We start from the raw sequence: 27,799 nt of genomic DNA on the forward strand, positions 1-27,799 counted from the left end.
TCCAGTACTTCTCCAATAAAATCTATCCTTTGGGTTGGTATCAGGGTCAGCTTGCTCGTGTTGAGAATAAGGCCCAACCTGTTGAACATGGACCTCATGATATGTAGGCTGACCAGATAGCAAGTGTGAAAAATCGGGATAGAAGTTGGAGGGTAACAGAAGTCTATATAAGAAAAAGCCACAAATATCAGGACTGTCCCTATAAAATCGGGACATCTGGTCACCCTAATGATATGTATCTTCACTTCTACCTGATCCCTGGAGCGCCCCTGGAGCTGCCAGTCATTGAAGTATAGACACACCTGCACCTGCCTCCAGCAAAGGAAGGCAGCAACAACCAACATGCACTTGGTGAACACCCAAGGTGCTGTGGACAGGCCGAAGGGGAGAACCATAAACTGGAAGTGGTTGTGATTGACCACAAACCTGAGGTATCGTCTGTGAGTAGGACATATGGATATATGAAAGTATGCGTCCTTGAGATCAAGGGCTGCATACCAGTCTCCCGGATCCAGAGAAGGGAATATCGAGTTCAGGAACTTCAGTTTCACCATGAATCTGTTGAGGCCTCGCAGGTCTAAAATGAGTCTGAGACTCCGTTTGGCTTTGGAGATTAGGAAATAACAAGAGTAGAATCACTTGCCTCTTAGCTCCTGAAGAACCTCCTCCACTGCCCCTGCAGTGAGAAGCATTTGCCCCTCCTGGATAAGGAGTTGCTCATGAGAAAGGTCCCTGAAAAGGGATGGGGAAGGGGAGTGGGAGAGAGGAGAAAGCAGAACTGGAGAGAATAGCCCATTTCTATCATGTGAAGAACCCAGTGATCCGATGTTATTTGGGACCAAACATGGAAGAAGTGGGATAGATGGTTCAGAAAATAGAGTTGAGGCATTCTTACTTCTGCGCTTCTACTGTGGTGCGCTGCCCTCAGAGCTGGGTGCCTGGCCAACAGCCACCGCTTTCCGGCCAACAGCTGACACTCTCCAGTCACCCAGCTCTGAAGGCAGAGCAGAAGTAAGTGTGGCAATACCATGATCCCCCTAAAATAACCTTGTGATCCCCCTGCAACCTCCTTTTGGGTCAGGACCCCCAATTTGAGAAACTCTGGACTCCTCTGTGAAATCTGTGTAATATAGGGTAAAAGCACACAAAAGACCAGCTTTCACAGTCCGTGACGCGTTTTTCATGGCCATTCATGATCAGGAAAGCTGTGCAAATAAACAAGTTGCCTTTCCAGTATATATGCATGAACTATCAATTATCCAGTTGGTCAGAAATTACCAGATTCGAAAAACCAAAGCCACTGTTAACAGCTATAGATCATGAGTTTGTGACTAATGTACAGTACATCCAGATAAGGTCAACAGGAAATAATTTCAATTCACACACACACACACACACACACACACACACTTAGAATCAAACAACTGCATTGTCTCCGACTCTAAACCAAAATAAAAAGGAGTAATTATTGTCACTGGTTACTTTAACTATAGCTCTCCCCACTACAGTCAGTACCCATACTCATATACAGTATGCATCTGTCAGAATAGAGCTTCTGCTTCCAAACCCTCTCCCACCCATACATGCACTAACCAAAACTTTTCTAGCTAGAACACTAACCCTACATATTGAAGTGCTGGGAAGTGTGCCTTTTGGAAGGGAAAACATATCTACTTTGCAGCAACTGGGAAAAACTAGAGTGGAATGAGGGAATCCCCCTACTTCTGAAGTCATTTGGGAGAGGAGAGTGGGGGGTCACTGTACTAAGACTACACGTGTCCCTCACCTCAAACCAGAGAAGATACTGTATGAGAGCATGCACAAAGGGAGCGAAAGCTCGGACTAACCAAGATAGCAGCAGCCCATGCTGCCAATCACACATATGCAAGATACAATAACAAAGAGGTAGAGCTACTGCCGCAGTATAAACTGTGAAAATCGATTCACAAATATGGAAATATTCTGCCAACTCACAAGTAGAAAATGTTATTAATGACATACCTGCAAATGGCTTTGCCTTTTTAACAACTCTGCTCTTTTGCGGCTATTGATGGCACTATATACACGCAGGAAAGTCATATATCTGCTTGGAGTTGCTCCGTATGCTTTACAGGACTCATGGATCACCAAAAAAGATTTCAAAAAATCAGAATCACCTATATAGCAAAATATATTATTTATTAAACAGCTTTATCATTCCTACTGCATCCAGAATAACTTAGGATGAGCAATGTGATATACTTTTTAAATCATGAATTGAGGACGTACACAGTACCTAAAAAGGCAGAGTTTTGCAGGGTTTCATGAGAGAAACGAAGTAGCATTCCATTCTGAAGATCTGCCCTTCAGAAGGCAACATTCTGTTCTTGTTTTACAGCGTTAAAAGTTTTATACTGAACTGAAAAGGCATACGAGCATTGCCAGAATTAGTTACACATCACTGAGGGCTTGATCCTAACAGGTGCTGAGTACCTTCATTTCCCACTGATGTCAACAGAACTTGAGGGTGCTCAGAACTTTGCAGAACCTAGGCTTGAGTGCTTTTGGTGTCACTGGTGCTATATACAATACATATTTTTTTCTGGACATTACAGATTCTACAACTTGCTAAATGGAATTTTTGTAAATGAACTCAAGAAGACAAGAAATAAGCTATGCAACACTACAAATGAGAAAAAAACACTAAGATATGTATATGTGAAGGAATGTCTGGAAGCAGCATCAAGGCAAGCATATAAAGGTATCCAGAATTATGAGTCGTTGCATGGATCTTAACCCTATAATCAGAGTATCACTTCAAAGGTTTGAGTATTTTTATATTAAAAAGTGAGGCAACATAAGAATTCTAGAAGGAAACATTTAACATTTGGTTTTCTCCTTATCACTAGGATTTATACATATAATCTTATTTAAATTTTGTTTTTATATAGTAATTTGAGAAAAAATATTTTTCAAACTAGGATGAGTGCTGATTTTGTGATTTAGACTATTCTTGCTACAATTTTTTTTAATGGACAAATGTGCAGTTTTAGCACATAATCTGATCTAATCACTTAATAATTTCCTGTTCTGAAAACACATTGTATTATTTTTAATTATTACAGACAGTTCTAATTAATCTTTCTATTTCTTATATTATAACCCTGTTCCTCCTTTTCCTCTTCCTCTCTACTCTCTCTCAACTCTTCACCACTAGACTCTTTCCTCTTACTCCTCTAACTCACCCAACTGTACACGACTTTAATTCTTATTTGTACAGCGGTGGCTTACAAATTTACATCTTCACTCAAATCATTCCATTATGGCACCACTCAGCTTTCTGATGTACAATCGTGGCTGTTCTACTAGCTCAAGCTTTACAAGCTCACCATACAAACTATTAGTTCTTATATTTCCCAAATCCTGTCCTCTTCCTCCTTTCTTCAGAGCTGTCTACAAAACCACCATCCTTCTCATCATCCAGGCTCCTCCCTTCTATTCTCACAAACCTGGTTGTCACTGCCATTCTTTTATCTACAACATATCTAAAATCTGATCCTTTCTCACTAAATGTCAATATGACAGCAAAAGTGCATACTTTCTTCTCTCTGAACTCTCCATTTCCCAGCTTAGCCCCATTCCAGCATATCTGGTAATGAAGCAGCTTAACTCACTTTCTGTTTTCTGCTTCCACCATCTCACACTTCTTGAATTCCTCCACTATTTTCCCCTTTGTCCACCTAATCAAGTTCAAGAACTTCACCCTCACCTTCAAGGTTCTAAGAAACACCCACCACACCCTACCTACATCTCTGTTCATCTCATGTATCCCTCAACTCCTGGCATCACTTGTGATGTTAGTGTCACCATTCTCTTTGTTTCTTTCTCCAGCACCACTCCCACACTGTATATCTAATGCCAATCCTGAAATTCATTGTGCAGGGGTGCTCTGCTCTGCCCTTGCAGAGCCTCACTGAAATGAATGGAGCTCTTCCTCAGAACGGGAGTTTGCCTGTTCCTAGATCTATTTGCAGATTCCAGACCATTATTTGTGCCTTGTACAACACTAAGCGAAGTAATTAACAAGACTAAATAAATAAATAAACAATCAATAATAAAATAATCATGTTAAAAACACAACTTTAATCAAATTCACCAAAATATTACCAGAATATTTTTTCTTAGGTTCTTTATGTGCTCTACCAGTCTTTTCTTGTTCATCCAAATCAGCAAAAAACATTTCAGGTATCTAAAATAAAAAACATTTTTTGTCAAAATGTGCATACACTGAACTTTCAAGTAAAGATAAAAGCAAAGAAACTATTAATAAAATGGCAACATCGGTTATAAATGTAAAAAGGATTTGAAAACAACAGCTTTGTTCAAGAGCCCTTTATTATTACCATTTATTATTTATCATTATTCAGCAATTAATAATAAATGAATCTCAGCTGTTAGTACTGATGATTCCCTGTTCTCTCAAGAACAATCTTTCACCAACTCTAAGGAAACAGCAGTTAATATCATTGAGGAACTTCACAACTATATAAGCAGCAAAGAGTCCTGTGGCACCTTATAAACTAACAGACGTATTGGAGCATGAGCTTTCATGGGTGAATACCCACTTCGTCGGATGTACCCCCTCTGATACAATCATACAAATTCCAAGGAAGTATCAAATTCAACATGAATTCAAATGACCTAATAAAATGCCTTGTTTAAGGAGGCACCATGGGAATGAGCTTCCCTCATGCAGTGCAAACTTTCTTAACCTTGATCTACAGTAAGATTTTCAAGTCTTCTACACGGTCACAGATGGCTGGTGGGCATCATAGTTTATCTCATGAATTTCACAATGGTAGACAATAAACACTATATGTACAGTATGTATGGAAATATGACTACAGGATCAAATCCTGGGTCTTTATTCAATTTACACTCAAACAAATCCTACTGAGGTCACAAAAATATCCTAAAAACATTTTTCAAACTTAGACAATTAAATTTCATCAAAAAATGCTGTTTCATCAAAACTGACACATTTTGCAGAGACATATGGATTGTGACAATGTTTTTGTCTGGAAAGTTTTTGAGGTCCAGGCCCCTGATAATTTCTGATCCAGAAAGGAATGAAAAAAAGGAGACCTGAATCAAAAACTTGAGGTTTCTTTAATCTGAAAACAGCTGTTTGACACAATTCTGTTTCACAAAACAGAATTGTCATTCTCTGACAGCTCTACGTACAGGTCCCATATATCTTTTTCAAAATGATGCCACTAACATTCTGCAATAGGGATAGATTGATGCAGTAAGGTGCTCAGTTCTCTGGCCTCAATCCAGCAAAGCACTTAAGCATGTGCATAATCCCACTAAAATCAAAATTTAAATTCTGTGTTTCATCAAAGGAAGAGTGATCAGCCCATAGTGAGATACTAACTTACCGTTGGTGAATTATCAAATGATGATAATATTTAACTTTTCCAAAGCACTTTGTATTTTTAAAGCACTGTACAAACATCAATGTAAAAAAGCAAGATATGTCAGAGGTTCCTTAAACACTTTAATTAAAAGCAACTTTGCATCTCTTTTTTAGAGCTGAGTAATTTGGACTTGAGTCATTTAACATGAACAAATGGCATTTTCCGATTGCAGCACTTTTGAATTACTGATAATCTAAACAAAGAAATCTTATTCAAATATGATGCAAGGGAAGAACATTGGACTGAAAAAATGCAATTGCTAGCTTTCCTTAGCTTTATAAAAAACTGAATATTTGGGTAAGAGAAGATTACATCATAATGACAATTTGGTCTGATAAAGAAGCAAAAAATAACTTAATAGAACAGGAGGGAAAGCCATATAATGACATTTACAAAATAAATGAATTAATGCTCACTTTTAAATTTTGCTTTGTTTGTCTCCTATACTTACCTTTTTCATACTGCTTTCAGACCAGCTTTCCATCCACAACACCTGACATTTTTTATGCAGTGCTGGATTACTCTCACAATTTATTGTGAAATTTAAATTGGCAGAATCCATAATCAAGACAATATGCAAGTTCTGCTGAATCCCTAAAGGAAATACAACATATTACTATATTAAGCCAATTGAATTCTAACTACCAAATGATAAATTTATTACAGATCCAATACAGTATCATTTTTGACTGTCCTTCATATATTGTCTCTCAGACCTATTTCCAGAAAGAGACAATAACAATCAAAATACATAAGGGATACAATTATCTTAAAATGTAGCCAAGTCTAAAACAAATCAGAAGTAATTTTAGTGCCCTGGAGTCTGCCTGCCAATTTCAGCGTTTTCTCAATCTTGTTTTCTAATTGTATTTCCTTGTTTCTATGTGAAAGACCCACACAAACTAATAACTAAATCCCCTATCTTGCCAACATTAACTTCATTACAACTACTCACTCATGTGTGGAAAGTTCTTCATGTGCATAAGTGTTTGTAAGATTGGAGTTAACTGATTGTAAAAGGGAAATACTGGGATGTGCTAGCATATGCACAAAGTAAACAAACTGAAAAAAGAACAGGAGTACTTGTGGCATCTTAGAGACTAACAAAGCTCAAATAAATTAGTCTCTAAGGTGCCACAAGTACTCCTGTTCTTTTTGCGGATACAGACTAACATGGCTGCTACTCTGAAACTGAAAAAAGAGATAAACATTTTCTTTCCTGTAATCTCTTTCAGTTATAGGATTCTTAGATGTTATTTGAAACCATAAGTGTGAATGCAATTTTAGACAGAATGTGATTTTTATGTTGTGTTCCTTCAATTAAACCGAAGTATTGATTGTTCCTTACTGTTTTTTAAATAAGTACATGATTCAAAATATACTTTAAAAGTAAAAAATAATTTTGCTATTATATATGCTATCACTTTGATAGCCTTTCATAACTAATGAATTATAAATGATGGAGTCCAATTCACTTACTGTATGTAAAATAGTTGAAGACTGGTCCTGTAAATCCATCTTGGGCAGCTTGATCCTTCAGAGGAGACAGTAATGGTTCTAATTCTTCTATAGTGTACAGTCCAGGAACCTCACCTATGTCAGGAACAGTTTCAATCAGCTTTAAAATGTGTAAAATGAATTAATCAAAATAAAATTGATAAAATACCACTAAATATTTTATTTGGTGAATTTGGGTGATACAGAATCTATCTACATATCAACATACTTACATGACCTTCCTTTTCAAAACAACAAACCAGTACTGTTCACAATCTCATTTTGGATGAAGCACCCCGTCTTGCTTGCATCACTGAGACATGACTCAGTGCCTCCTCCAATCCTATCCACAGATAGTCACTACAGTATATACCCTATACATCACAAGCCAAAACTGACTCCAGAATGCACCAGAAAATAAAAAGAGGATGCAGAATAAAAATCCTGTTCCCCTCCAACTCAGATACAAAAGACGCTTCACTTCAGAAACAAAGTATCAGAGGGGTAGCCGTGTTAGTCTGGATCTGTAAAAGCAGCAAAGAATCCTGTGGCACCTTACAGACTAACAGACGTTTTGGAGCATGCATCTGAGGAAGTGGGTATTCACCCACGAAAGCTCATGCTCCAAAACGTCTGTTAGTCTGTAAGGTGCCACAGGATTCTTTGCTGCTTTTTCAGAAACAAAAACATTTGAGTGCATACATACGATCTGTGAGCCAAAAGACAAGAGAAACTTAGGAATTCTAGTGGTATACAGGCCTCCAGATGGAAACCTTGTCACCTGCAGAAACTCAGAGCTACTGTCCTGCATGGTACAAGAATTAGACATTTCTTACCTGATAATTCTCTTTTTGTTAGCAGCTTCTCTTCTTCATCACAAATGGGTAATATCTCCACAAATGGATGGAGTTAACAGACAGTTTAAAGATGTTGCTGGAGGCCCCAGGAGTAGGCGCCACCCTTCAACTCAGAACAAGAGTTCTTCTCAACATGATGAAACATTCTAGCGTACAGATTATTAACATTAAAAATTTCTTGTCATTTGCCATACTACCAGGATGGGTTGAATAAGGAGAGAAGCTACTAGCAGAAAGAAAATTATCAGGTGAGAAATTTCTCATTCTATTGCACAGCTTCTCTCCTCATTCATAATGAATGGGAAGTTGTGAGAAGTGAGTCTCAGAATTCAGGGAGGAAGAGGATGGGAGGAAAATGCAGAATTGTAATTATTATTACAGTTGATACTATGTAGAAATGGACATTCCACCCATATAAAGCAAAAGCTTTGTAATTTAAGGAATTATTTGGGAACCAACCCAGTAACACTTTTCCTACCAAAAGATGCATTTGCAGAGGAACTGGAATCTACTTTACAGATGTTCCTCAAATGAATAGGGCCCTAACAAAGTCACAGTCCATTCTGGTCAATTTCAGTCACAGGATTTTTAAAAATTGTAAATTTCATTATTTCAGCTCTTTAAATCTGAAATGTCATAGTATTGTAATTGTAGGGATCCTGACCCGAAAAAGAATTGGGAGGGGGGGCATCACAAGGTTATTGTAGGGGGAGTTGCAGTACTGCTACCCTTACTTCTCCCTTCAGAGCTGCGCAGCTGGAGAGCAGCAGCTGATGGCCAGGAGCCCAGCTCTGAAGGCAGATCTGCCACCAGCATCAGCGCAGAAGTAAGGATGGCATGGTATGGTATTGCAACCCTTAGTTCTGCGGTGCTACCTGCAGAGCTGGGCCCTTAGTCAGCAGCCACCACTGTCTGGCCGCCCAGCTCTGAAGGCAGCAGTGCAGAAGTAAGAGTGGCATGGTATGGTATTGCCACCCTTATTTCTGCACTGCTACTGCTGCGGCTCTGCCTTCAGAGCTGAGTGCCCAGCCAACAGCCGCCACTCTACAGCTGCCCAGCTCTGAAGGACGTAAAGTAAAGGTGACAATACCTCAATCCCCCCCTAAAATAACCTTGCAACTCCCCTGCAATACTCTTCTGGATCAGGACCCCAATTTGAGAAATGTTGGGCTCCCCATGAAATCTGTATACTATAGGGTAAAAGCACAGAAGAGATCAGAGCAGATTTCACGGAGGAGACCAGATTTCACAGTCTGAGACACATTTTTCATGGCTGTGAATTTGATAGGACCCTACAAATGAGGCTCAGACCTTTTCTTTCTACAATGCCATTAAGTATGTTGTAGAGCAGAGATTCTCAAACTTTGGTCCGTGGATAGATAGCCGCACACAAATGAATGAAGGGCCACCCACCTAATTAGTGGAGCCACGCAGGCGTAGCTCCACTATTTAGGTGCCTGGACCCTGAAGAAGACACACATGTAAGGCGAGGTGGTGCTCCTAGGAGAAAAAGGGGTAGGTGGGAGGGGGCAGTGGGGTGAGAAGTAGGGATGGTGGAAATTTGGGATGTGCAGGGCTGTGGCGACCAGAGAAAGAGGTGACTTTCCTCAGCTCCAGGGCTGCAGCTACTGGGGAGAGAGCACCCTCCTTCTCAGCCCCAGCTCGGGCGCTGCCGTGGTGTGGGAGAGAGGGCCTATCCTGTGCATTAGAAAGGTAAGACTACTGATATTGAAATATGAGTTGCGTGCTCTTATTTGTAGAACAAGAAATGTTAATTATTATTATGGTTTATTTATATAGCACTTTTATCCAAAGCACTTTACAATAGTTAGCTAACGGTACAAACAACATTTGGAAAGATCATTAAGTGGTCCCCCGAGAATCTCAGCAATTTTCAAGTGGTCAATGAAAAAAAAAGTTTGAGAAGCACTGTGTAGAGGGGCCTTTGATTACCTGCAGGAATGATTTCCCGGATGCTTAATATGGCAACTTCTGCAGCAACTCTGAGGCCTGCAGCAACTTTGAGGCCCCAAGGCCCTGGGCATTTTGGATGGAATTAGATGAATAGAGTACAACTGGCATGCATCCTATGTATGTTTGAACGGAAAAATTCTTACTGATAATTTCCTTTCTGCCAGCCGTGTTTTCCACAATTCTGGATCTCTGGGCGGCTCTCCTCTCTCTGGAGCTCAAGGATGTGGATCAGCATTTTGTACATTAGACCAAAGAAGATGGTCAAATAGTAATGTCTCCACTTAATATCTGACTCATGAGCCACTCAGGGTGGAAAGAATTGTGATAGACACTGCTAGCAGAAAGGAAATTATTGGTAAGAAATTTCCATTCTGCAGCCCAGCATCTCCCACAATTCTACACATCTTGGAAGTAGCAAGCTGTAAACAGATGTAGGGAGGGATATGAAACAAAAGTTTAGTAGGAAAGAAGCACTAACCCCCTCTCCTCTGTTTGGTCAACTCATTCAAGTATGTATTATTTTTACCCATTGCCTGTGACAACTTCCTGCCAAAGGAGGTCTCTGCAGAAGACAGGTCCAACTTGTCATGCTCAGTGAAGGGGATAGCTGTAGACCAAGTAGCTTGCTGCCATTCCAGTCTGACCCAGCACACCGCCTTGGAGGCAGGCATAGTATTGTTGATGAACTCTTATTTGATTTTCCCTTGCTCAGGATGTCAACAAGTCCAAACTGCCAGTTAAGTGCTAAAGAGCACCTCCTTGCAGTGGGTCTCTATTAATGGAGAAACTAAAATTGAATATAAACAAAACTTTCACCCCAACATTCCAGCATGCCAACTAGGTCATTCTTAGTTCATGTGCCCTTCTAAGTCCAGCGTTCACCACTACTCAGGCTTTTCCTCCAAGGTTCTCTTAGTTCCAGTCTCTGCCTCTGATGTTATGACTCTTGCCCCTACTGGAGTACTTCCTCCTCTGGAGTCTGAGGTCTGGAGAGGTCTCTCCACTGCAACTCTTCTCCAGGGACAGAGGGTGATTCTTTGCAGGCTGGGCTTCTAGCCAGTATCTCAGGGACCCCTGACTCAGACCAGGTCCTCTTGAATGTCGGCTGGCTGCTGCCCACTATTTAAAAGGCTGTCCTCTCCAGGAGCTCCTCTTACAGACTCCCAGTCCTGGTAGGTACCCCAGAGACCTATCTTCTAGATTCCCTGTCCAGGCTCTGGTTTCGCTTGGGAGCTCCCCTCTATATGAGCCTCTTGTCTCCCTTTGGAGTTCCCTCTAAAGCCTTATCTACACAGTTTTGTTGACAAAAGTCACCTTCATTGACAAAACAGTGGAGCTGTACACACTGAAATGTTCCTCCTGCAGATGTAACTCCCCTGTTTGCCAACATAATAAAACCACCTCGAAGAGCGTCATGGAGCTTTTTGCAACACAGTTAGAGCAGTGCAGTATTAGTGTAGACACTTCCCTTGGTTATGTCACCCTAAGCGGTCTCCAGGAGGTATCCCACAATGCCCATCTTGACTGCTCTGGTCAGCACTTTGAACTCCACTGCCCTGAAGGTACTCAGGTATGTGCTCCTCCCTCATTTAAAGGCACAGGAATTTTTGAAATTCCTCTCCCTGTTTGCTTAGTGTGCACAATTCACACAGCATCTTCCCAGCTGACCATGCCGACTTTCTGCAGCAGATGCTCTCCCGCATGGAGCACGCTGGAGCTGTTGGATATGCTGGGTTTATGGGGAGAAGAGGCTGTGCAGTTTCAGCTTCACTCCACCCGTAGGAATACCTATGGGCTGATTGCTAGTGGCATGCAGGAGAAGGGGCACAAGAGGGACATACAGCAGTGTCATGCCAAGATCAAGGAGCTGAGGCAGGTGTAGCAAAGACAAGGGAGGCCAACCATTGCTCTGGTGCAGCACCAAAGACATGCCATTTTTATAAGGAGCTGCAGGCCATCCTCAGCGGCGACCCCACCTCCACTGCCAAAAGGCCCATGGATACTTCAGTCAGCGACTGGAGGCAGCAGACTCAACCTCAGTGACGAAGTGGTGATGAGGAAGTGAATCTGGAGGACAATGTGGAACAAATGGCAGGGTCATCTGGTGGTGCAATGAGTCAGGACCTCTTTTTCACTCCAGATGTGTCTAGTCAATCCCAGCACTCCAGCTCTGGTGCACAGGATGCAGGAGGGGGAAACTCCGGTAAGTGCTCATTTTGCTTTGGTGAGTGGAGTTTGAGCTCCCATGTATTTTGTCATATGGTAGAAGAGGGATAAGGGACAGAAATTAACAACAGAGCCTGTACATTTACACTGTGGGTCCACAGAGAAAAAGTTTGTTAATGCTGGTGGGGATATCCCTCGAATCTGCTATAGTGTTCTCTAGGAAACTTTCCAGTAGGTATTCTGCAATCCTCTGCCGAAGGTTCCTTAGCAGAGCGTTCTTGTTTCTCCCCCAGCTGTAGGAAACTTTGCCGCATCACACGGCAATTATTTCTGAAGGGACCAGAGCAGCACACAGGCGAGCAGCATACGGAGCCAGTCTGAAGCCACATGCGTGCAAGAGATGCCCCCTTGCATCCTAGATTACCCTTAGAAGTGAAATATTGGGTTCAATTACCCTATCCTTTGGAAAAGGTACCAATATTCAGAATAGTCTCCCTGGCTGCTTGTAATAACCCCCTTCGCGAACCACTCTTTGTCCCTTCTTGCCTACTGCCTTTGTCACCACCACATCTGAACTCATCATATTTGGAACTCATGCCAACCTGTGTGCTATCCCAGGAACAGTGAGAAAGAGGTGTGTGTAACTTTTGTGACTCACGGCTGTGAGTGCACTTTCAATACTGTTTCTGTTCTTGTTTTCTTTGGTAAGGAGGATATGTTTCATGAAGTGCTGCAGTGAACAAAGGCAGCAAATAGAGAAACAAGAGCATGAAGGGAGACAATCAATGAAAAACTGAAACTGGATAGCCTGGAAAGGACTCGGGGGCAGGAATGAATGACAAAGCTCCTCCAGGGCCAGACAGAGATGAACTCCCTCATTACCCTGCAATCAGAGCTCCATGCAGCCACTACAGAACACCAGTCCATGCCATCCCCAAACTCCCGACCGAAGACCTTGCGTGTTCCCAGTCCCTCACAGTACCCAGCGCACTCCATGCCTAGGGACTGGTTTCCCAACTAAAGCTGGAGTTACAGCTGTGAGAGCCCTAAATGTGAAACTGATCCTCATTGTCATGTCCCCCATTTGACCAAAAAATTGTGTTTTGTCCTCTTATTAAAGCAACTTATGATTGTCAACGTAAGTCGACTTAACTCTGTAGTGTATATATGGCCTAACTGAGCTTGGGTAACCTTTATTAGGTCCAGGTACTTGTTGACTAATCAGCCAGCTGTGGCAGTCAATTACACCTCCATCAGGCATTCATAAGACAGTCACAAGCAGACTGGCCCTAGCTCCCCATAAAGAGCAGCTGCCTAGTGACATGGTCACTTTGCAAATGTCCAAAGTGGGTGCCCTTTCTCATCCCCCCCATGAGGCTGCTAAGGACCTCATGGAGTGAGGGGAGAAGGATAGCTCAGGGGTTTGAGCATTGGCCTGCTAAACCCAGGGTTGTGAGTTCAATCCTTGAGGGGGTCATTTGGGGATTGGTCCCGCTTTGAGCAGGGGGTTGGACTAGATGATCTCTTGAGGTCCCTTCCAACCTTAATAATCTATGATTCTATGAGCGTGCCTTGATCCCTTCTTGGACAGGACCTCTGATGATATGTAGGCTTCCACAATTCCTTTGCCTAATCCATCTAGTGATGGAGGACTTGGAAACTCTGAATCCCTGACATTTCATTTGGAAGGACACAAATAGGAAGCCTGATCTTCTCATGCTTCTGTATGCTTGAGATAGTTTTTCAACCTCTTCTGACCTCTAAGGTGTGGCAGACTTTGTGAAGTATTTTGGCCTCTTTGCATTCGTAAAATTTGTGAACAAGTCGGTTGAAAGGAGACTAAACATCTAAACGATGAGATAGAAAACCTTCTGATTCTAGCACCACTCAGCATTTTTGAACCAGTGCTTGCTGAGCCAGTCTGCATTTTGGTTCAGCTCTCCTTTGATGTGGATCACTCTGAAAGAAAGGAGGAGCATTTCATCCACGTCACTATTTACACTACTTCCATGAGGAGCACCAGACCCTTAGTTCCCCCTCTGATTGTTTAAATATGTGACCATAGTTGTATTGTCTGATTGAACACAGGGCATGGTTCCCCCTTAGGTTGGACTGCAAACTTCACAGAGCTAATTTAATCGCTCTAAACTCTAGAACATTTATACTGTGAGCCTTTTCCTCCTCATTCCAGAGGCCCTGGGTTGTTTGGGTCTCCAAGTTAGCTCCCCAGCCCTCCATACGGCATTGGTTGTGAGAACTAAAAGATCTGGAAGGCAGACAGGCATGCCTTTCAAGATAGTGTTGTGGGCTGATCAACATTTTAAGTAGTTGAACATCTGTATTAGAACCCCTATCTGATTGTTTATGTGTTCTGGGGAGTGGTCCCACACATTTAGTATGGAGGCTTGAAGACTTCTAATGTGTGATTGTGCCCATTCAGTGATTCCCATGTAGGACAGCTGAAGTTCTAGCAGTTGGAAGGCACAGTGGTATGGTAGGCCTCTTGCAGCTCTGGAGTAAGTTTTTGGATAGAACTAGAGAACTTTTCTTGGTAATGATGATGAAACTGTGTGCCTGGAGAAGATTCAGCATCCAAGACATGGCCCTATGGGCTGCTGACTGTGATGGAGTCTAATCAGGATGTCATCCAGGAAGTGCATAGGTGAGTTCTCTGTGAACTGCGTCTGATTATTATCACCACCACCATCTTTGTAAAAAACCTGCAGGTTGAGGACAGGCCAAACAGGAGTGTTCAGTACAGATAACGTTTCCTGAGGTAGAAAAACCTCATAAGTCTGCAGTGGCATGGGTCTGTTGAGGATATGATATGCGTCCATTACATTTACTGAAGTCAAGAAGGTCCCCCAGGAGAGGGATGACAGCATAGAGGCCAGGGTCTCCATCTGAAACTTCATTTTCTTCATCCACTTTTTGCAGGGCACCTTCTGGATATGGGAATGAAAAAGAGTGTTCACCCAGAAGTCACTATTGCCTTTGGCTCCACTTTAAAGAAGGTCTCTCTACCACGTTTGTAGCTGACATCTTAATGAATGCAATGAGGCTACTGGCTTCCAGCTCAGTAGCTGAAATGTAGATACTCACTCTAAGGAGGTCTTATGCTTGGCGAAGTTTACAAGCTTCCTTCTTTTCAGATAAAAGCTGGATAAAGTGGCTGACAATGTGGAAAAATCCAAACAGTCTTCCCCCTTCCCCACTAAAGGCTCTGAGGAGAGAATATAGACCAGCCATCACAAAGAGGCACTCCTTTCACTCCTTGTTCCCACAGAGGCACCAGTGAAGGGACAATAGATTCCCTAATGGAAAGCATTGGAATCAAGGGCTCTACCTGTCTGATTGTTTCTCTCACCCTCCATGACCATTGGTAAATGCTGATGTAAAAAGCTGCATGTTCAGTTGTTCTCTATGTCCACTGAGGGTAGGACAAGAGGTAATGGACTTAATCTGCAGCAAGGGAAATTTAGGTTAGATATTAGGAAAAACTTTCTAAATTGTAAAGGTGCAATAGGCTTCCAAGGGAGGTTGTGGAACCCCCATCACTGGAGGGTTTTAAGAATAGGTTGGACTAACATCTGATGGTATAGGTTTACTTAGTCCTGCCACAGTGCAGGAGGCTGGACTTGATGGCCTCTCGAGGTCCCTTCCAGCCCTACATTTCTGTGATTCTGTGATTACTAGACCCAACTGAGCAAATAAGGAGTGAATCTGCAGAATACTGATCTCCACTTGATGTCTGGAACAACCGCAGACCAATCAGCCATCCAGATAGAAGAACAACTGGATGCCAGCCCTCCTGAGGTGAGCCACTACCACTACAATGCATTTGGTAAACACCTTTGGGGAAGACGACAGGCTGAAAGAGAAGACAATGTATTGGTAATACTGGTCCACAACTAGAAATCTCAGATATTTTCTGTGGTTCAGGTGGATTGCCACATGAATATAGGCATCCTAGATACCAAGAGCGGCATATCAGTTGCTGGGATATAGAGATGGGACGGTTGCTGCCAAGGAAACCATGCAGAACTTGATCTTTCTGATGAAATTAACTTCTTCCTCAGACCTCCTTCCCCCTCCACCTTCTTTTGGGAATGAGGAAGTAGTGAGAATAAAACCCCTTTCCTAGGGATGGAGGGGAACTTTCTTCATAGCTTCTATATTAAGAAGAGCTGCTCTTCTTGTTTAGGTGCAAACTCACAAGAGGAGTCCTTGAAAAGGGATGGGGAAGGTAAGTGGAGGCAAAGTGTAGACTGAAACTGGATTGTATAATTCACTTGGACTGTGCTTAGAACCCACTGATCTGAAACGATGGACTCCCAAGCTCCAAGGAATTGTTGGGGAAAAGAGAGGGTAGGTCGAGCACAGCTGGAATGTTCCTCACAAATGGACAGTCAAGTGGACTGTTTAGAAACTAACGGCTATTGTTTAGAAGAGGCATAAGAGATATGCCTTCTCCTCAGAGACATTATTTTTTTGGAAGGGTCAGGCCATCTAGGCTCATAGTAACTTTGCCATGGTTGTTGCAGCTTCTACTGCTTCCTTCAGCAGTGAGATAAGGGAATGCAGTGCCCCTTCTTTCTTATGCAAAAAAAGAAGGGCAGGTCCTCAATAGTTTGTTCAACTTCCGTAGGTATCTCAGAGTTCTAAAGCCACAAAGCTCTCCTCAGGGTGACCACTCTGGCCCTTACCCTAACTGCAAAGTGACCTGAAGATTACATCAAGCTACAAGATGGTCTTCAGACATCAAAGTCTTAAATTCATCCTTCATATCTTCTGGGAGCTTGTCCACAAATGTACATATTGAGTACCAGTTGATGTAGTCATATTTAGACAGAAGTGGCTGGGGTGGCTGAAATTGTGCATCTGTAGATTTGAAGTAGAGTATGTTTTTCTGCCAAATAAGATTGGTTTCTTTGGCTCTTTTCTCTTGGTGTGGTGCAAAAGCATCCCTGGCATGATCATTCACACACGTGACTAGCAGGGAGCCTATGCTGGGATGTGAATAGAACTACTCAGAACCCAGAAAAGGGAGCTTATAGCATCTATCGGTTCTTTTTGCCATCAATGTGAGGCTAGCTGAAGTCTGCCACAGGATTCTATCAGGATCTAATAAAGCCTCATAAAACAGGCAGTGCAACTCTGCCTGTTATGTCTGTAAAATATCAACAACCATGTGAGTACTTTCTATGTTGTGGTTATTTATTAGTCTGCAAGCTGTGGGAATAGAGGACCTGTGCTGAGGGGAGAGGAAGGAAGGCTTTGAAAATTGTAACCCTAGTTCCATGTGAAAGTTCTTCCACAAAGAGAGACCTGAAGTCTGCCAGGTGTGCCATTTGGAAGCAGAGAATTCTGAAGAGTTCTCCCTCAGAGTAGGACGGAAAAGGAGAAAGGGTTTAAAGCCTGTTTTTTATGCCACTTACATATTAACAATTCAAATTAATTCCTTACAAAGGGGATGCTTGATTTTCTCTTTCTGGAACCTTTTTTGAAATAAAGTCAGTGCTACATGAAAATGAATAAAACAAAGTAGTCAAGAGAAACTGAAATGTAACTTGTTTCCATTAGAGGTAGAAATTCTGCTGGTTTGTGTTCAAAGATGGGGCTTTGTCCTGGAGCCCCCAGCAGCAATGGACTGCTTCTGAATTCCACATGTAAGAAGCATTACCCATTTGTGATTAATTAGGAGAGAAACACTCCAGCAGAAATATAGGACATTTCTACTTAAAAAACCTTCTTTAAAAGAAAGTTATTTAGGTTGCAAAATCAGGAAATGGCAGTTATACAGTTGCCCATGCAACATCAATTCTGCCCTACTGTATGCCCACCCTATGCACTGAATTAAGGGAACAAGCTTTTTGTACTCATCTCACCTGATGACAATAGACTGTTGACCATCTCAAGGAATGTGGAGTGGACAAACTGATAGTCTTCGAGCAGCAATACAACCTGTTGTGCTTCAATACCAGCAAGCTGCATCACCTAATAGCAGGGAAGTAATTTTAATCTAATTGAACAGAATGTATACATTCTTTTATAATAGAATAATAAATCCTTAAATTTATTTTACATATTTATCTATTCCGCCTCCCACCACACACACACGTTCTGTATTACTACATTTGTATATTCTCAACAAATGATTTTGGTCATCTGTCAAATATAAAGATAAAGAACAGTTTACATGGAAGAACTGATTTCTAATTAGAAAATAATTAACATAAATACTTTGATGCTTACATGACATTAAGGACCAATTTTTTCAAATATGACCTCAAACTGTACCCCAAAACTATGCAGTTGGTGCTCCCTTTGTTGTGTGGAATTTTGGAGGCCACTTTGGGAATTTTGACCCTAAAAGTTTTGTTGTCTGTTTTAATTTAATGTGTATATCTTCGTAAATCAAAAGATTTTTGCTTGATAAAGCATATTATAATGAGCCCACATAGTCCATACTTGCTCTTGGAGAGAACCCTAAAAAAATCAGTGGGGCTCTAAGTAAGTGCAGGTGTCCACACACACAGAACAGCTTGCAAGATCTGGATCTGAGAAGGAGACTGTATCTGTGTCTTACAGTACCTAAAGGCCTGTCTTCACTACTGGGGAGATCAATGCTGCTGCAACCAATGCAGCGGGTGTCGATTTAGCAGGTCTACGTTATTCACATAGCTGAAGTAGCATAACTTAGGTCGACTTACTCCACTAGTGAAGGCAAACCTTCATACAATGAGGCACTGCTACTAATAATATATATATATAACTGTCAAAAATAAAATTCATAAGGAAAGATTTTATAATGTGATCTCCACCACAGCTGGGGCTAGATTTTCGAAATATCTGAGCACCATGCTGCTCTCCCTGAGAACAACAGGAGCTACTGATTGCTGAGCTCTTTTGAAAAATTGGCTACTTCATTTAAGTTCCTAAATGGGTGCTGACCTCTTCTGAAAGTCTGACCTGCAGGAAACATTTTTATTTTGTGTCTTTCAAAGTTCCCATAACTATTCAGTTTTTTTCCAAACAAACTTAATTTAAATAAACTGCAAAATAGAAGACTGTGAGTGACACACCTGTTTAAGATCATTTTTGAACTGCTTCAGTTCATAATCTCTGGAAATCTTGGGAGTAATCAGAATAGATCCATGCATGTGACTAACTAAAGAGGTAACTGTCCGACGACCAACACCACTACGTCCTGCTAAAAGAAGTGATCCTCCAGGAAAACTCAGCACTCTGTCTATCCTGGACACATAATCAAGGACTTCTTGGAAAAGTAAAATCTCTATCTCCTTGTTATCTCGTCCATAATGAATAATACCCTATATAAAAATGAGATAAATTAATAATTGTGTTAATGATAAATACAAGTGTAACTATAGAATGTGATAATGTCCAACATTTTACAAAGTTAAGAAACAGAGGGTAAGAAACTGAAGAGATGACACTGATGTTCTTTACAAACTGAACTATTTAATGCACTAGAATTGTGTTACCTTGCTGTCCCTGTTCCAGCAGTGGATAGACTTCAGAGTCCCAGTAAAGAAGTCACTTAAACCGAAGGTTCAGAGTAGCACAGACCCAAATATGGTATGCTCTGGAGCAGAGGTTGGCAACCTCTGGCACGCAGCACCCTGGCGGGCAGGGCCAGTTTGCTTGCCTGCCGTGTCGGCAGGTTTGCCCAATCGCAGCTCCCACTGGCTGCAGTTTGCTGTCCCAGGCCAATGCGGGCTGAGGGAAGCCGCGGCCACCACATCCCTTGGCCCGCACCGCTTCCTGACACTCGCATTGGCCTGGAACAGTGAACCACAGCCAGTTGGAGCGACAACTGTCGAAACCTGCTGACACGGCAGGTAAACAAACTGGCCCAGCCCGCCAGGGTGCTTACCCTGGCGAGCTGCGTGCCAGAGGTTGCCAACCTCTGCCCTGGAGTAATACTTACAGACTAAAATATATTGAAACAAGAATAAAAGAACATACCAATGGATGAATTTAAAGTAAATAATAGGCCAGAGAGACAGGTCTAGCCAAACTGTGCTCCAAGCCACCTCTTTTAGTCATAGAATCATAGGACTGGAAGGGACCTTGAGAGATCATCTAGTCCAGTCTCATGAACTAAAGGCAGGACTCCAGTACTCCAGCTGAATGTATTAGATTATGTTTATTTTCTGTTGTCCCTTTGTTTTGCATAGAGGGAGAATCGAATTGAGTTTCTTTGTGTAACTAAGGTTTATTCCCAGAGGGACATCCTCTGCGTTTTGAATCTGTTGTCTGTGAGAGCAGTTTGCATGCTAATCTCACAGAGGTATTCCTTTCACCCTTTTTATTTAATTAAACATCTTCTTTTAAGAACCTGATTGATTTTTTCCTTGTTTTAAGATCCAAGGGTTTTTTGGATCTGGGCTCACCAGGAATTGGTGGGAGGTGAATCAGTCTCAATTCTGCCAGGAAGGAGAATAAAGACTGAGGAAATATTTGGGGGGGAAGACAAGAGTTTCCAAATAAGTCTCCCATAAACATTTGTTTAAACCATTTGGTGGCGGCAGTTACTAGATCTAAGCTGGTAAATAAGCTTAGGGGTATCTCATGCAGGTCCCCACATCTGTACCCTAAAGTTCAGAGTGGGAGTGACACTTTAACATCTGCTCTTAAAAATCTTCAATGATGGAGATTCCACAAACTCCCTAGGCAATTTATTACAGCGCTTAACCATCCTGAGAGTTAGGGAGTTTCACCTAATGTCCATCCTAAACCTCACTTGCTGCAATTTAAGCCCATTGCTTCTTGTCCTATCCTTAGAAGTTAAGAAAAACAATTTTTCTCTCTCCTCTTCTTAACAAGCTTTTAAGGACTTGAAACTGTTATCTTGTCCCCCCTCAGTCTTCTCTTTTCAACACTAAACAAATCCAGTTTTTTCAATCTTCCCTCATAGATCATGTTTTCGAGACCTTTAATCATTTTTGTCACTCTTCTCTAGAAATTCTCCAATTTGTTCACATCCTTCCTGAATTTTAGCACCCAGAACTGGGCACAATACTCCAGCTGAGGCCTAATCTGCGCAGAGTAGAGCAGAAGAATTACTTCTCATGTCTTGCTTACAACACTCCTTCTAATACATCCCAGAATGATGTTTGGTTTTTCTGCAACAGCGTTACACTGTTGACTCATATTTACCTTGTGGTCCACTATGACCCCCAGATCCCTTTCCGCAGTACTCCTTCCTAGGCAGTCACTTCCCATTTTGTATGTGTACAACTGATTGTTCCTTCCTAAATGGAGTACTCTGCATTTGTTCTTATTGTATGTCATACTATTTACTTCAGACAATTTCTCCAGTTTGTCCAGATCATTTTGAATTTTAATCCTATCCCTCAAAGCACTTGCCACCCCTCATTGCTTGGTATCATCTGCAAACTTTATAAGTATACTCTCTAGGCCATTATCTAAATCAGGAGTCGGCAACCTCTGGAACGCGGCTCGCCAGGGTAAGCACGCTGGCAAACCAGACCAGTATGTTTACCTGCCGCGTCAGCAGCTTTGGCCAATCACAGCTCCAATTGGCCATGGTTCACCGTCCCAGACCAATGGGGGCAGCAGGAAGCCGCAGCCAGCACATCTTTTGCCCACACCGCTTCCCGCAGCCCCCAATGGCCTGGGACAGTGAACCACGGCCAGTGAGAGCCACGATCGGCCAAACCTGCCGACACGGCAGGTAAACAAACTGGTCTGGCTCACCAGGGTGCTTACCCTGGTGAGCCATATGCCAGAGGTTGCCGACCCCTGATCTAAATCATTGATGAAGATATTAAACAGAACTTGACCCAGATTTTCTCACTTATCTCCTTCATCTGATCCTTGGCTCTGACCAGTGACCAAATTGCCCACTGGCATAACTTAGAAAAGCCTTTAGGCTCCTATAAATTACATCAGTTAGAGCGGTCAGCTACCCAGCCCAATCTGACCGCAGGTTAGAACTAAATTCTTGTCCTATCATACTTCACAGTACTGAGTTGGCCACAGCTTTGAAATCCAGCATTGTTTGGCATTGTTGGCATCGTTGCCAAGAAGGCTAATGGCATTTTGGGCTGTATAAGCAGGGGCATTGCCAGCAGATTGAGGGATGTGATCATTCCCCTCTATTCGACATTGGCGAGGCCTCATCTGGAGTACTGTGTCCAGTTTTGGGCTACACACTACAAGAAGGCTGTAGAAAAATTGGAAAGGGTCCAGCAGAGGGCAACAAAAATGATTAGGGGGCTGGAGCACATGACTTATGAGGAAAGGCTGAGAGAACTGGGATAGTTTAGTCTACAGAAGAGAAGAATGAGGGGAGATTTGATAGCTACTTTCAACTACCTGAAAGAGGGTTCCAAAGAGGATGGATCTAGATTGTTCTCAGTGGTACCCGATGACAGAACAAGGAGTAATGGTCTCAAGTTGCAGTGGGGGAGGTTTAGGTTGGATATTAGGAAAAACTTTTTCACTCAGAGAGTGGTGAAACACTGGAATGGGTTACCTAGGGAGATGGTGGAATCTCCTTCCTTAGAAGTTTTTAAGCTCAGGCTTGACAAAGCCCTGGCTTGGATGATTTAGTTGGGAATTGGTCCTGCTTTGAGCAGGGGGTTGGACTAGATGACCTACTGAGGTCTCTTCCAACCCTGATATTCTATGATTCTATGATTCATTGCTGTGCAGTCATGGAGCACTATACACCTGACAAAGAAACTCACAGAGTTCTCAAGCCACCAAACCTAGTCCCTACCCACTATCCTTCATGGGCCCTACATGGGCAGAGTAAGAGAGAAAGAGCTACTGAGGACTACTTGAAGTTGTGGGGAGTTGATTTCCATGAGTTTCCCATCTCCAGAGCCTAATACTCAAGTAGGTGTGGAACCCTGCCATGATTCCTTCCACTATGGCCTGACTATCCTCAAAATCAGTTAGACCAATTTAGAGCCAGCACAGTGTCCCTTCCTCCACATGTTCTGGATTTGTCCTTTCTCTCTTAAAAGCATGCCAACTTCTGTTACTAAAATAACTGTGTCTCCCTTTTAGAATACAAATTATATTCTATTATTCTAACCAAAAGAAAAATGTTGGGTAATATAGTTCTGGTTACTTTAAACAAGGTACAAATATAACTATAGACTTTTGAAAGTTATTTCTTTTGTTTTTATTCCTTATTCTTGACACACCTTTTTGATAACATCTTTTAGGTCTTCTGAATTTAATTTGCCAAGTGGCTTTCCATGAGGTGGTAATGCCTGCTCTGGTGCTCTGAATGTTCCCGCTTCATGATGAGCTCCCCATGTTACATAGAAGCTATCTGTGAAAATATAACCATAAATGTAATAGGGGTCTACATTCTCAAGTGATAAAGCATATTACCAAATATTACAACAAATCTCATGTAATACATTTTATATGTTTTACCTGCCATATTCTCCAGGATATCTGAGCCCCAGTCTCCTTGAAACACTTTCATTAAAATATTATCAAATATGAGGAGTTCTTTAGCACCAACAATCTTGTCACGGAAGAGGCGACGGGCTTCATAAGCAACAATTTCCAAAACGTAATCTAGTGTGTGTGTTGATGACCCTGCAAAGTATATATAAATGTGTGTGTATCTGTTGATGACCCAACAAAGCTGATAGATAGATAGATATTTTTGCATTTCAAAATACAGTCAAATAGAAAAAGAGTAAATCAGATTACATACCAGCATAAACACATCAAGAGGAAAGAAATAAAAAGAAAAAACAAGCATTATAAAATATTTTTTTTAAATCTTATGGGTACAAACAAGGACAAATTACAAGCACACAGAGAAATAAATACTTTAAAAACAAGTTTTCTGCAAAGTACACTATTGTTTAATAATTGTTTAGTATGTTCAAGGTGATTAACACAGAATAAAAACAAATATATTGTAATAAAAATAATAAAATATTACCCTTTTAAAATACAATCCTATTAAGAAAACCTGGAGATCCAGTTTTAAAGGGGGAACAGAAAGTAACTGGTAATAAAGAACACAAGAACATAAGAATGACTATACTGGATCAGACCAATGGATCACCTAGCCCAGTATCTTGCCTTCCAACAGTGGCCAATACCTGGTGCTTCAGAGGGAATGAACAGAAGAGGCAATTATCATGTGATCCATCCGGTCGTCCACTCCCAGCTTCTGGTAATCAGAGGTTAAGGACATCCAAGGCATGGGGTTGCATCCCCAACCATCTTAGCAAATAGCCATTGATGGACCTATCCTCCAGGAACTTATATAATTATTTTTTGAATCCCATTATTCTTTTGGCCTTCACAACATCCCCTGGCAACAAGTTCCACAAGTTGGCAGTGTACTGTGTGAAAAAGAATTTCCTTTTGTTTGCTTTAAACCTGCTGCCTATTAATTTCATTGGGTGTCCCCTGGTTTTTGTGTTATGCAAAGGAGTATATAACACTTCCTCATTCACTTTCTCTACACCATTCATGATTTTACAAACCTCAATCATATTCCCTCTTAGTCATCTCTTTTCTAAGACAAAAAGTACCAGTCTTTTTAATCTCTCCCATATGAAAGCTGTTCCATACCCTTAATCATTTTTGTTGTCCTTTTCTGTACCTTTTCCCATTCTAATATATCTTTTTTGAGATGGGATGACCAGAACTGCACGAAGTATTCAAGGTGTGGGTGTAACATGGATTTACATAGTGGCATGATGATATTTTCTGTCTTATTCTCTATCCCTTTCCTAATGGTTCCTAACTCTGTTGGTTCTTTGTCACACTGAGCGCATGTTTTCAGAGAACTATGCACGACTCCAAGATCTTTTCATTGAGTAGTAACAGCTAATTTAGAGCATCATTTTGTATATATAGTTGGGATTATATTTTCCAATGTGCATTACTTTGCATTTATCAGCATTGAATTTTATCTGCCATTGTGTTGCCCAGTCACCCAGCCTAGTGACATACCTTTTTAACTCTTCACAGTCTGCTTTGGACTCAACTATCTTGAGTAATTTTCTACTATCTGCAAATTTCGCCAACTCAGTATGTACCCCTTTTTCTAGATCATTTATGAAAATGTTGAACAGCACTGGTCTCAGTATAGAAGCCTATTTACCTCTCACCATTCTGAAAAATGACCATTTATTCCTTTCCTTTGTTTCCTGTCTTTTAACAAGTTAGTGAGCTGTGAGAAGACTTTCTCTCTTATCCCATGACTCCTTACTTTGCTTAAGAGCATTTGGTGAAGGACCTTGTCAATGGTGTCTGAAAGTCAAGTACACTATATTCACTGGATCACTTTTGTCACATGCTTTTTGGCAAGAATTCTAATAGACTGTTGAGGCATGATTTCCCTTTAGAAAAGCCGTGTTGAGCCTTTCCCAACAAATTGTGTTCATCGTGTGTCAGAGAATTCTGTTCTTTACTACAGTTTCAACCAATTTGTCTGGTACTGTACTGAAGTTAAGCTTACCAGCCTGTAATTATCCGGATCACTTCTGGAGCCTTTTTAAAAACTGGTGTCACATTAGCTATTCTCTAGTCATCTGGTACAGAAGTGGATTTAAAGGATAGATTACATACCGCAGTAGTCGTTCTGCAATTTCATATTTGAACTCCTTCAGATCTCTTGGGTGAATACCATCTGGTTCTGGTGACTTATAACTGTTTAATTTATCAATTTGTTTCAAAATTTCCTCTACTGACCACTCAAGCTGGGCCAGTTCCTCAGATATGTCTGAGGAAAAAGAATGGCTCAGGTGTGGGTATCTCCCTCACATTCTCTGCAGCGAACAGCAATGCATAAGAATTCATTTAGCATCTCTGCAAAGCCTTATCTTCCTTGAGTACTCCTTTAGCACCTCGATCATCCAGTGATCACTGGCTGTTTGGCAAGCTTCCTGCTTCTGATGCACTTTAAAGGATTTTTTTTTTGGCCTAGTTTTTGAGTCTTTGGCTAGTTGCTCTTAAAATTCTTTTTTGGCCTGCCTAATTATACATTTACACTTGACTTGCTACCATTTATGCTCCTTCCTACTTTCCTCAATCAGGTTTAATGTCCAATTTTTAAAGGATGCCTTTTTGCCTCTAACCACTACTTCTACTTTGTTGTTTAGGCATGGTGGCACATTTTGGTCCTCTTACTATGCTTTTTAATTTGGGGTATACATTTAATTTGAGTCTCTATTATGGTGTTTTTAAAAAGTTTCCATGCAGCTTGCATGCACTTCACTTTTGTGACCAAACCTTTAAATTTCCGTTTAACTAGCTTCCTCATTTTTTTGTAGTTCCCCTTTCTGAAGTTACAAAAAATAAGTCCAAAGTCAAGGCGAAAAATAAATCCAAGAACAGATAGTGGTTATCTTTGGGAAAAATAAAGCTTTAACATGCTCCTTACAAGTGGAGAAGGGACAAGATGAGATGGGTTTCAAGTGGAGCAAATTACTCACCACACTCCTCATCACAGAAAAAGCATAGTCATCCACCAGCTTCAGATATAATAGTGGAATCCTTAAACAGGGAGAAATCCCCACTTGGTGTAAGTAAGTGTACCTTCATTGACTTAAGTGGAGCTATGCTGGTTTACACGCCCCTGAGGCTCCAACCCAATGAGTGGAGTGTGAGTACAGATGCTTATCAGTTCAATGCGACCAAGGCATGTCTCAAATTTAGCCATCAACTACATCTCCACTAATGCCAATTTAAAACCTAACTGACACTTTTCAGGAAGACAATGTAAAAAACACAGGTCTGTAAATGATCCCATAAAAGTTCACAATTATTAGCACAAAACAAATACAATAGGATTATTATAAGATTATTCATGACCCAGTAAAATATCAACTCCAAAGGAAGGATAAAAATCAGACTGGAAACCAGCCTAAGCTGTCAGTTTCCAAGAGTACCTAAAACTAAATTCCACTCAGCTTATCAGGAAAAGGAAAAGTTTGAGGAAAAGGAAAATTCTGAGAATAAGTGGTCATTAGAAAGCACTTCAACATCATGAGAAGGATTGGTCACACCTTTCCTTTGTTAAGCAGTATAAGAATAACGTCCCTCAGTAGTGCCAATGCTGCTACACTCCCCAAACCCACACACTTTAAGCAATTGATACAACTAAAGTCATTTGTGGCAAGCCACTGTGGGTATGCCTACACCTCAGTGTAAGCCCAAGATTCGAACTCAGGCTCAGGTTCAAGTACTCCACAATTCCATGGGCCGGCTTTCTTTGTCCTCTGGACAGTCGAGTTTGGTGGACAGTCAAGTTTTTCCACACTGCACCATAAACAAAGGGCTACAGCTGCCACATTTGGGGAGGGCACTAAGAAGTCAGGGATATGAGTGGTTGAACTTGGGCCCACATAATGCAGTGTAAATGTTGGCACCCACAGTTGGGACTCAAAATTCAAAAATTCCTAAGCTGGGGTTACAAATAAGTGTAAACGCTCAAGCCCTACATTAACAAACCTGGGGTGTGCTAACTCAAGTTCCACTTACCCTGGGCTTACTTTGAAGTGTAGACATACCCTGAGACATCCTCATCAAAAACCAGCTCAATTGCAGAAAGTGGAGTCCACAGATTTCATAATCAAAATGACTGAACAGCCCAGACTTATTTATTTTCTTTAAACTCAAGATAGTTATTACCTATATTTTAAAATCTCACATTATTTTTCAAAATTAAAAACAACAACATAACTTTTCATGCAATGGAACTTTTGTTTTTCAACTGACATTAGGGCCAATCCTGCAAACTTCCCAGGTTTTAGTGGGGATTCAAGGAGGAAGAGATAGCTCAGTGGTTTGAGCATTGGCCTG

The 27,799-nt window shown here is 41.4% G+C and overlaps 1 protein-coding gene across 3 annotated transcripts in view; it reads right to left on the minus strand.

The window, feature by feature from the left end:
• The window catches only part of DYNC2H1 (dynein cytoplasmic 2 heavy chain 1), a 421,699-nt gene that overhangs the window by 312,431 nt on the left and 81,469 nt on the right, over positions 1-27,799 (minus strand). For 2 of the 3 annotated variants that reach the window (XR_007770188.1, XM_050927637.1), the window contains exons 47-54: positions 23,399-23,566; positions 23,161-23,291; positions 19,039-19,287; positions 17,842-17,950; positions 6,939-7,052; positions 5,911-6,053; positions 4,147-4,228; positions 2,002-2,156 (exon numbers count right to left, since the gene is read on the minus strand). Coding sequence is in view for 2 of the 3 variants with exons in the window: in XM_050927637.1 (XP_050783594.1) it covers positions 2,002-2,156; positions 4,147-4,228; positions 5,911-6,053; positions 6,939-7,052; positions 17,842-17,950; positions 19,039-19,287; positions 23,161-23,291; positions 23,399-23,566 (1,151 nt within the window). In the remaining variant the exon portion in view is untranslated. The remainder of the gene's footprint in view (positions 1-2,001; positions 2,157-4,146; positions 4,229-5,910; positions 6,054-6,938; positions 7,053-17,841; positions 17,951-19,038; positions 19,288-23,160; positions 23,292-23,398; positions 23,567-27,799) is intronic. The other variant, XM_050927645.1, reaches the window with a different exon arrangement.

Source organism: Gopherus flavomarginatus, chromosome 1, assembly GCF_025201925.1.
Source record: "Gopherus flavomarginatus isolate rGopFla2 chromosome 1, rGopFla2.mat.asm, whole genome shotgun sequence".
Taxonomy (NCBI): Eukaryota; Metazoa; Chordata; order Testudines; family Testudinidae; genus Gopherus; species Gopherus flavomarginatus.